Below are 10,587 nucleotides of genomic sequence, written 5' to 3' on the forward strand. Positions count from 1 at the left end.
ATAGATAAAACATTTCGGTGGTATGTGGTATAAAACCGTGGTAACAAGATAACATTTGGTTATAATAATTTGTTAAAAAAAAAAAAAAATGGTAAATTTGATTAAAAATAAAATTAAATTGATAGGGTTTCTTTATATTTTCATAAACACCTTTAAAAACACTAAATTATCGTATTTTCTTGTACGATAGTTGATTAAGTATCGTACATCGTACAATGGCAATAATAATCGTACAAATACGATAATTATCGTACACCTGGCAACACTGACGTGGTGGTAACTGTCGGACGTCGTAGCGACCGCTCGCGTCCCCTGTCCGGGTGATGGATGGGAGGACAGGGTGTCGCTGCGACGTGTGTCGCGGAGTGGTGGTTGATGAGAGAGATAAGGACACGGTCGGCGACTGCCATTTCGGTAACGGCTGCCGCACGGGTCCGCGTCAAGGTTGTGTACAAGAATATGTCAGGAATTATAATTTGTAATTAGAAAAAACTTTAGGCAAATAGATAAAAAGAATTTTTAATTTTTTAAAAATTTACAAAATTGACCACCTAGGTGGACAAAGTGTTAGTTAATGTCCACTTTGACCGCCAGCTTAAAATGTCTTTTATTATTATTCATTATTTAATAATATAATCATATATAACTTATATTCTTAAACATTTTTTTCTTATATAAATAAGTCATTTAATTCCAATCTTGTTTTATATTTATATTTTTTAAATTAATTAACAAACTAATCAGACTTTGTACTTTCATAGGAACAAGAACAATTTTATAAAATATACATAACATAATATAATTTTAAAAATACATAAGCAAATCATACCTTTTTTCTCGGAAACTAGAACAATTTTGTAAAACATACAAAAACTAATAAGCTTTTGACAATGTTTTACAAAAATCACAGATAAAACTGACATCTTCACATCCAGCACAACCATCATGACACCATTTTATGTATTTTATACATCTTACCCAGCCTTCATTCGATTTTGATTGAGAAAATGATCCTCCACAATATGGACATTCAGCATCACTATCTTCGTTATTAGTAGTTTGAGTGTTTATAGAAACTTCTTTTTTTTTTGCGTTTGCATGTTGAATTTTTTTTTTATTATTAAATAAACATTTTTGGGTGGTGTTAGGCTTTTTGAAGCCTCTAATTCTGCCTTATATGGACTAGATGTTAAAATAACAGCTGTTCCTTTTTTTCTGTTAGTTGACCGTGACATAACATTTGTTTTAGGTATAGGAATAACATTGTAACGTTCGGAAAAACGTACAAAAAAAAGAAGAAACACTAATGATTAAGAAAATTGTGTATTTTTTTTATTATAAGGCCGCGCGCACATTGTGTACGAATTTGTTTCGTACGAAAACGTACGAATACTGGTACGAATTGATTGCGCACATTGAATACGTTTTTTTTCGTAAAATAGTCAGTGTTCCGGTGATATCGCAATCGTGACGTCCTTAGAACGCAATAATGAATAATCTGTACCTTCAAGATAATTCTCTTCTAATCCGGAGACGGCTGCGTCGTCATCATTATCGTAGAACTGAATGGGTACGGGAAATATATTTAAAAAGAAATGAATTCGGTGAATTTCATCATATTATGGAAGACTTATATAATGACCACATACTGTTTCACGGCTATTTACGCATGAAGAAAGAAACTTTTGAATATATTTTAAAAGTTATACGACCTAACCTGACAAAATTCAGTAACTTTCGCGACACAATATCTCCTGAGGAACGATTAATAGTAACTTTGAGGTAAGGAAATAATATATTTAATTATAATCATAAAAAATTCAACACTTAAATTTTTTTTAATAATTATCATATGATTTTTATTGATAAGATATCATTATTAAAAGCAAAATATATGCATATAAATGAACTAATTATTATTGTTTGGGTTGAATTGCGTGACGTAGTGAGTAAGATCATCTTCTGGCAATTGTTGAAAAACACTGTATTGACTCGAATCACTAGAATTATCATATATTCCCACTGATGTTATGGAATGTTGTTCATCCATAAGAACTTGCTGTAATTTTGCTCGTACCATTAGTTTACGATGTTTAGGAATATCTTTTAAAAATGGTAGAAGGCTCATTAGAAACTGAGCATCAGGATCATTTGCACTTTTTTGAAAGCATTTTAACTTCTCTTCTTCAATTTGCAATAGTCTTGTATCAATATCATCTGTCTGACTCCTTTTCATTTTTTTTTTAATGGAGATTTAAATGTTTTCTTTGGAGTTTGTTCGGCATTTACTTCCGGCGATTGACAGTTGGATGACGAAGCCGTAAAGTTTGAACTTGTACTTGTTTGTGTCAATAACTCCTCATCAGATATGTCACTGTTATCGGGAACGCTACTTTTAAGATCCCTTCGAGACATTGTACCTCGAAGAAACAACAGATTCTTAAAATAAGGCCTTCTGGAGTCAGTTTCTGAAACAGCTGCTTGACCAGATTTTTTGCTGTTGACTTTTTTAAGTTCTTTCCCGAAAGTGTCTCGTAATCCTCGCCACTTTTTTTTTAGCTCATCAACTGAAATGAAAAATACATACTTTTAAAATCAATATATTCCTCGGGGTCCATTTCCCTAGCCCCCCCCCCCCCAATTCGAATTTTCTAATTCTTTCCCAACCAATTGTTTGTGCACCAATACTCATCAAGTTATCGCCAAATCAGATTGAAGGAGCTGTAGAAACGACATCCCTCCGTACAATTTCGAATTTTCAAACTCTTTTGATCCAATCGTTTGCGCACTAAGTCCTGTCATCTGTGTTTTATAATTAAAATTAATCAAATAGATAAACAAACGCTCTTCGAGTATAGCAATTATTTCAATTACATTAATAGAACACAATTGATATTTGTAATTTTAGAATAAATATTTTTTTTTAAATACGTTTTAGTACCTATATTGTTTACCTTAAATATAGAATATTGGTACCTAGTTTTTCTATTTGATTAATTTTAATTATGAAGCACAGATGACAGGACATAGTACGCAAACGATTGGATCAAAAGAGTTTGAAAATTCGAAATTGTACGGAGGGATGTTGTTTCTACAGCCATTCAATTTGATTTGGCGATAACTCGGTGAGTATTGGTGCACAAGCGATTGGCTGGGAAAGAATTAGAAAATTCTAATTTGGTGGGCTAAAGAAATGGACTCCATTCTTCGTTTCACTCCGAATCTAAAATGTTTATTATTTCAGGTTTTTAGCCACAGGTTCATCGTTCAGAGCTCTTGCATATTTATTTAGGATTTCAGACAATACCATTGGTTGTATTACACATGAAACGTGTAACGCTATTTGGGAAAATCTTTCTGCTATTCATATGAAGTTTCCATCAAGCGAAGATATGGACAATATTACTAATGATTTTTGGACCAAATGGGGATTTCCTAATTGCTCTGGCAGCATTGATGGTAAACATATACGGATTAACGCACCAGCGCATTCTGGCAGCATGTTCCGTAATTATAAGTGCTTTTTCTCCATTGTATTGCAAGCTGTTGTGGATGCAAACTATAGATTTCTTGCTGTAGATATGGGAGCCTATGGTAAAGAGAGTGACGGTGGAATATTTTCGCATTCAAATCTTTCACAACAATTGGAAAATGGTGCTCTCAACGCAAACCAAGAAAAAGTATTACCTGGAAGTAACATAGCTTTACCTCACTTCTTAGTTGGTGATGAAGCTTACCCGTTAAAGACCTATCTAATGCGCCCTTATCACCAAAAAATTTGGGCCCAGAAGAAGAAATATTTAACAAACGCTTAACAAATGCAAGGCAAGTTGTTGAGTGTACCTTTGGTATTCTGAGTAGCAAGTGGCGATTGTTATTAAAAGCAATTGAGGTAAATACCGACCGTGCGGATGTCATAATAAAGTTTATATGTTTACTTCATAATATTATAATTGATAAGGAAGGTATTAATGATTTACCTACGGAAATACGACGACCACTAAATGAAAACAGAAATAGATTCATGACTGCAGGAGAGAATAGAAGCGCATCGAGGGCTCGCTATGTCAGGGAAACACTTAAAAACTATTTTTATCAAAACACATTTTATAATTAATTATCATATACTCCATCTGTTTATCATAAATAAATGTTAAAATTTGTAATAATAACGTAATAAATAATATATTTTAATAAATTGTATAGTATTTAGTAAAATCTAATAAATTAATATTATCTAATATTAATATTTAGTATTAAATACATTTAATAAATTGTATTTAACAGGTATTTCCATTTCTTCGGATATTTCTCTCGCCATGCCTTGCGATGAAGGTCACGTTGACGCGGACCCGTGCGGCAGCCGTTACCGAAACGGCAGTCGCCGACCGTGTCCTTATCTCTCTCATCAACCACCACTCCGCGGCACGCAACGCCGCAGCGACCCCCGTCCACCCATCCATCACCGGTCAGGGGACGCGAGCGATCGCTACGACGTCCGACAGGTACCACCACATAACCGGGCTGTTTTTCCGAGATCGTGTACCGAGACACTACTCACACGTTCCCGACCTTATTGTATTTTTTTTGATTTGTGACATCTCTGTGCGGTGTACGTTTTTCTTCATTATTATTATTATTATTTCTTTTTATTTAACTTGTGTGTTAAATATACATATACATTGTGCCACCACAAACCGAGGTCGTTTCTGTTTTTCTTTCTTTTTTTGTTAAACTTTCGGCTCACCGCACCGCGACCGTGCACACACACACACCATCACCTGTGTGCCGCGTCGACGTAAGTGATACATTGAATCGCTTTGATCCCACAAACATGTGTGTTGGTAAATTAAATTAATAAATTTTTCATTATCCATTTTATTTAATTTATTCATTTATCCATTGCCGGCGTACGAACGTTAATGAAATCCGGACAAGTTAGGATTGTTTTCGTACGTCAAAGTTACACGTACGTATACATACGAACAAATCGCACCAAGTCTCCGCGCTCACATAGTATTTGGTAGATCGGGATCGTTCGTGCGTGTACGTACAAGTTCGCACGAATCAAATTCGTACGAAAACGCATTCAATGTGCGCGCGACCTAAGAATTGTGCTCGGAGAGCTTTAATGACACGAATAATATATTTGTGCTCGGAGAGCTTATACGAATAACGAATAGGTCGCGTCGACGGGAATAAAGACCTCGAACGAACGATACTTCAGTCGGTGCAATGCCGGAATTACTCTATTGCCCCATAAACTGATGGTTATGCTGATCGATGCAATGCCAGAATAACTCCGACTATTACACCACTGACCAACATAAATATATCGTTCGTCGAGGTCGGGGGGATACTGTCTTCCAATGTTATGTAAGTCTGCCTGGGAAGGTCTTACTACAATACCGGAGAGACAGTAAATGGTGACTTTCCATCACGCCACCGTGCCTTTTATAGGTAGGTGCACCGATAACGGCGTCCGTTGGCGCGATGGATTTAGCCTGGTGACGACAATCCGAAATTCGGTGACAATTAAAAATAAAAATAATACATTATTTACCACGTAACATGCGCGAACAAACTCGATATCTCATTTAAATAATAATAATAATATGAATAGTAATCTTAATAAGATAAGTAAGATACCGAGCGTCCGCACATGTTACATAATTATTGCATAAACAAACATGCATTGGACTTACAGTGTAAAATTAATTAGATTGGTTATCTTTTGGTTTGTCAATTGTTTCGTTTTCATTTATTGAAATTTCAGCTATTAGTGGATCTATTAGAAAATATCTGTAGTTTGAGTAGCAATAAAATCTGTATCTTCAAATATATTTGGATCTAATGGCACAATTCCACATTTTTTGAAACCGTTTATTGCAGTTGCAGGAGTCACAGCTTTAATGTAAGTTTCACCAAAAATTTTACTCACTTGAAATTGTGTTACAACTCTTCCTGGGTTATTTCGTAGAAACTTCTCAATTGCCTGAACATAATAAGTATTTAGAGGTCCCATAAAAGAGACGTCCAATGGCTGAAACTTATGACTGCAATATGGTGGTAAGTACACAACAGTGGTATAATTGTTTCTTGCTAAATCAATAAAGTATACATTCCTTGTGTGAGTCATATGTCCATCTAATATAAGAAGAACATGATCTTCTGCAGTTGGTTTAGCATGATTTAAAAAATGTTGGAACCATTCTGTAAAAATATCTAATTGCATCCATCCAGATGGGTGGTAATGAAAGATAGTTCCTGGAGGAGCGCTATCCTGTAGTTCGGTTTTCATTCGCACCCTTGGAAAAATGATCATAGGTGGTATAAAATGTCCACCAGCTGATTTACAGACTAAAATTGTTGACAATAATCCCCTCTCAACTGAAGTTAATGAACCAACTTGTCTTCTACCTTTTAATGCCAAAATATTTGAACATTTTGATTTTACAGTGGTTAATCCTGTCTCATCAACATTAAAAATTCGGTGTGGTAAGAAGTTTTTTATTTGTTGAACATTTTGTAATATGATAAAAAATTTCATCACATTTGGGCGGTTAAATGCCTGAGCTCTAGCAGAGGATGTAGCTCCTGGAGATCTAAGTGTTATCTCTAGGTGGTGCTTTCGGAATCCTTTTACCCAGTCTTTACCAGCAATTTTTTTTGTAGTGTTGAAGTTATGTGAAATATTATTTTTTTCTGCTAGTTCATAAGCCAATGTTTGGATATTAGTTATTGTTAGTCCATAAAATCTTTTTCCATATCAATTAAATAATTTATAATTTCTTGTTTTTGTTCATTAGTGAACACTGCCCGAAATCTGCCAAGAATTTTTTTATTACCTGAATAAATACAATTATATACCTCTATTAGATTGTATATAAAGTATATTCTACCTATTATAATATAACTATACATATACCTGTTGCATAAATATTAATATTGTTAGCTCTTCTTTTTAATGTAGTTCTTGGGACGTTGAAGAGTTTGGCAGCTTTATTGTAGCTAACATTTTAATTTTGAACAGCTTGATTTGCTTTTTTCATACTAACTGCATTCCAGCTTTGTTACATTGATGTTCTCTTATAGTTAGTAGGCATCTTAACATTTCTATAATTTAACACATACAATAACTACATACTGATTGTACCTAAGAATTATTTGTTTGAGTATTTTTTTATTAATTTTATAGTTTTTAATCATATTAATAGTACTGATTCTATTATGATATTTATTGCCCCCCCCCCTAGCTACATGGTTAAGCAATTATTAGGTCCATAGAAGTCTTCATATGACATTATCACTATACCATAATTAATTAATCACATGCATAACTAATAACAATAATAATTATTAAGTATAAATAATAAAAGTGAAAAATATTTGGCATGCGGGTAAACTGGTTACCATAGTGACCACTTTGCCCTTTACTTAATGTTAAATTTACTATTTAAAAAAATATTAATCCTATTAACTTAATTAACTTAAATCAATTCTATAATATATAAATACTTATGTAGATTTCGGAAAAAAAAATAATTTTGGTATATTTATTACAATGTTTATAAATATAATTATTTATTCGGAACACTTACCTTACATCATCAGCATCAAAAATGAAATTTTTATTTTAAACGAAAACGGCAAATGTTATTATCTTTAGTAGTTTATCAGTTCATAAATATGATAACAATGAATCAATCCACATGCTATAATCAGCTGTTTATTTATTAATGACAGAATAATATGACATGACCACTTAACCCGCTATGGCCACTTTGTACACCTTTCCCCTACTACTAAAGTGATTAAAGACTATCTTAAATCGTGGTCATAAAATAACGTTATCATAAAGTTAATCTGGAATATGAAAATATGATAATATCTTAAATTGTGAATTGTGATATTATAATATATAATAATTGTTATAAACTATTATATATTTATATATTATTAATTTTGGAAATTCCTAATCATTAAACTTTATCATGGGTAATTATAATCCGAGTATTCGACGCTGTTTCACAGATTCCGGATTCGTCATCAATTCTTCTTTTCAACATACTGCCTGCTGGTGTCTGGTTATAGTTAAAATCACGTTTTTTAAAATAACAGTAGCTATGTTTGAAATTGAGGATACTCCAAAGGTTTGTTAGTTTATAATAAAGGTTAATTATTTTTTACGCATTATTTTTACATTTGTTCTTTAATGTTACGCATTGATACTTAGCGTTAGATTTTTTTGCTTATCGACTAACTGTATTACATTGAATAAACTATATAAAAATGATGACACATTTTAATATTACAGAATTTATCTGATGGGCCTTCTATTCCGAAAATAAAGAGGTTAATTTGAAATGAACTACCGAAACATGAAAAACCAAAACACCGGAAACAAAAATACCGCCATGAGTGGGAGAATGAAAAATTGTACAAAGGTTGGCTGAAACCCGATAAAAACGATGCGTTTAAAGCCAAGTAAGTTTTATATCTGAAACTAGTTCTATAAAGAAATGTGCATTGAGTAAAGGCCATGCAAATGCGGTAAATGCTACTCAAGTTTCACAAAATATATTTTCCCCATTTATGTTGAATACGCCAGATCCAGTTGCTGACAAAGTTAAAACTGCAGAAATCATACTGTGTGCTTTATTCGCACAAAATTGTGCGTTTTTACTCATCGACCATTTAGTTCCATTACTGAAGGAAATATTTCCAGACTCATTAATTTGTCAAAAAATAAAACTTAAGCGTACAAAAGCTACTAATATCATAAAAAATGTTAAAGCCCCAGTTGAAAAATAAATTTTATGTGAAAAATTACATATTTCAAAATGTTCAATAATGATTGATGAGTTTACAGACATAGCGTGCCAATCAACTACGTGTGTTGTAGTTTGATTTTAGGATTTTGAATGTAAAACGATTGTTTCACGTTTCTGGGATTTATTACAAGTATTTGATTAAACAAATTTGGAACTAGTAGATAAAGGCACGACTTTAAATGGCTTTTTGAAAAATTAATTTCGACAGAAAACATTATATGCAGTTAAATTATCCTTTTACCAAGATTTATTTTTACTTCCTATAGTGGATTCTTCCAAAATGCACGTCTTTAAATCATTTTTTTCAAACAGAGAATGTAGTATAACAACATTAAATGAAAAAAATAGAAGTCGTTTACAAAGATATATTACTTTGCTATATGAAAAGAGATTATGTTATGAAAACTGATTTAAGCAAAAAAATCCTAGTGATGAAAATCAGTTATTAAAAGCATCTACTGTATATCTAGGAGTTACAGTTTTAAATCGTGTCAAAACAGATTCAGTAACAAAGAGGCCAGATTTACTGAATGAATTCTACAATAGATCTACTGACTTTCTAAAAGTAAATTGTCTAAAAATCATAAAGAGATACGACTTTTCTAATCCAATTTTACCATTATTAAATGCGTTAAATCCTTCAGTTGCTTTATCAACAAGTAAAAGAGACATATATCTTTCAATATATAATCTCATGCAATATCTTCCAAGGATGATGAATATAGATGATAATAATATTATACAAACAATTGATGATCAATAGTGTAGTTTACCATTATACAAACTTAATGATAATATAATTAATGAAAAAGAACCAGATAGATTTTGGACTTACATAAAAGACTTAGAATGTGAGCAATACAAAGATCTTGCAGTATTTTCCTTATCAGTACTATGCCTTCCACATTCAAATGCAACATGTGAAAGAAAATATCGTAAAATCAATTCGGTAAAAACCAAATCGAGAAATAAATTAATAACTAGCACGGTTTCAGCAACCGTAATTACAAGTGAATGTATTAAGAAAAGTAAAAGAAATTGTATTAGTTTTCAACCTTTCAAAGAAATGCTGGACAAAATTATATCATTTAATCTATACCCAATCACAGAAAATATGACTGAAGATACTAATTGCCAAGATTTTCTTATTGAAGACTAAAACTTGTTTTATAAACCTAGTCAAATGAACTTTTTTTAAATTTATATTTTGCTGTGTTTATAAAATATTTAAACATGTTTAGTATTTTCATTAAATTGCAGTTACCATCATCTTCTAGTCATCACGTAATTTTAAGTTAGTTTGTAAGGTGTGATTAAATGTTTAATTTATAAGGTCGTCCGATTTGTGTGTGAGCTCTGTGGTCATTGCACCAAACCGATTCGACCACAGAGACCCCCCCTCCCCGATAATTAAACTCATGTTCCTTAGTCCCGTAATTTTTAAGTATCTCCTTCCTATCATCGTCGTCGTGTCGTGCGTTGCCTATATCATCATATACGGATAGCTCACATTGGGTTGCCTATATTGACTCCTTTAGTCTGATAACAAATATAAGCGTAATAGGCCCAAAAGGCAACATTGGTAGCAGAGCGTGGTTATTAAACCAAGTGTAATATCATAACATAATTTAAGTAAATCAGATTGTTATTACAAAGTATTTGAATGGCATTCAATGAAAAAAATTCGAACGACAATTTGAAGGAAGCAATAAGGAGATGGGGAGTTATTAAAGGGAAGTTAACTCGATTTTGT

General features: G+C 32.5%; 3 protein-coding genes and 1 pseudogene across 3 annotated transcripts; 2 read left to right on the forward strand and 2 right to left on the reverse strand.

The window, feature by feature from the left end:
* Nucleotides 1–1,909: 1,909 nt before the first annotated feature.
* LOC112691147 lies at nucleotides 1,910–6,568 on the reverse strand. Its single transcript, XM_025565299.1, has 2 exons — nucleotides 5,706–6,568; nucleotides 1,910–2,567 (listed from the first exon to the last, which is right to left on the reverse strand). The coding sequence occupies exon 2, from the start codon at nucleotides 2,234–2,236 to the stop codon at nucleotides 1,910–1,912; it is 327 nt and encodes a 108-aa protein (XP_025421084.1). The 5' UTR covers nucleotides 2,237–2,567; nucleotides 5,706–6,568.
* LOC112691134 (protein ALP1-like) lies at nucleotides 3,017–3,815 on the forward strand. Its single transcript, XM_025565290.1, has 2 exons — nucleotides 3,017–3,054; nucleotides 3,245–3,815. Exons 1-2 carry the CDS (start codon nucleotides 3,017–3,019, stop codon nucleotides 3,813–3,815), a joined length of 609 nt encoding a protein of 202 aa, XP_025421075.1.
* LOC112691135 lies at nucleotides 5,792–7,304 on the reverse strand. Its single transcript, XM_025565291.1, has 3 exons — nucleotides 7,261–7,304; nucleotides 6,554–6,758; nucleotides 5,792–6,472 (listed from the first exon to the last, which is right to left on the reverse strand). Exons 1-3 carry the CDS (start codon nucleotides 7,302–7,304, stop codon nucleotides 5,792–5,794), a joined length of 930 nt encoding a protein of 309 aa, XP_025421076.1.
* Nucleotides 7,305–7,994: 690 nt separating this feature from the next.
* On the forward strand, nucleotides 7,995–9,993 carry LOC112691136 (annotated as a pseudogene).
* Nucleotides 9,994–10,587: the final 594 nt, after the last annotated feature.

The sequence above is a fragment of the Sipha flava genome, unplaced genomic scaffold, assembly GCF_003268045.1.
Source record: "Sipha flava isolate LNK unplaced genomic scaffold, YSA_version1 567_pilon_pilon, whole genome shotgun sequence".
In the NCBI taxonomy this organism is placed as follows: domain Eukaryota; kingdom Metazoa; phylum Arthropoda; class Insecta; order Hemiptera; family Aphididae; genus Sipha; species Sipha flava.

Bases quoted from the DNA above. Each gene is read 5' to 3' on its own strand.
- LOC112691147 (XM_025565299.1), bottom strand. From the start codon at position 2,236: ATGAAAAGGAGTCAGACAGATGATATTGATACAAGACTATTGCAAATT.
- LOC112691134 (XM_025565290.1), top strand. From the start codon at position 3,017: ATGACAGGACATAGTACGCAAACGATTGGATCAAAAGA. The intron at 3,055-3,244 runs GTTTGAAAATTC...TTATTATTTCAG, and splicing joins CAAACGATTGGATCAAAAGA to GTTTTTAGCCACAGGTTCAT.
- LOC112691135 (XM_025565291.1), bottom strand. From the start codon at position 7,304: ATGTCATATGAAGACTTCTATGGACCTAATAATTGCTTAACCAT. The intron at 6,759-7,260 runs GTAGCTAGGGGG...ATATGGAAAAAG, and splicing joins CCTAATAATTGCTTAACCAT to ATTTTATGGACTAACAATAA. The intron at 6,473-6,553 runs GTGATGAAATTT...AATGTTGATGAG, and splicing joins AGGCATTTAACCGCCCAAAT to ACAGGATTAACCACTGTAAA.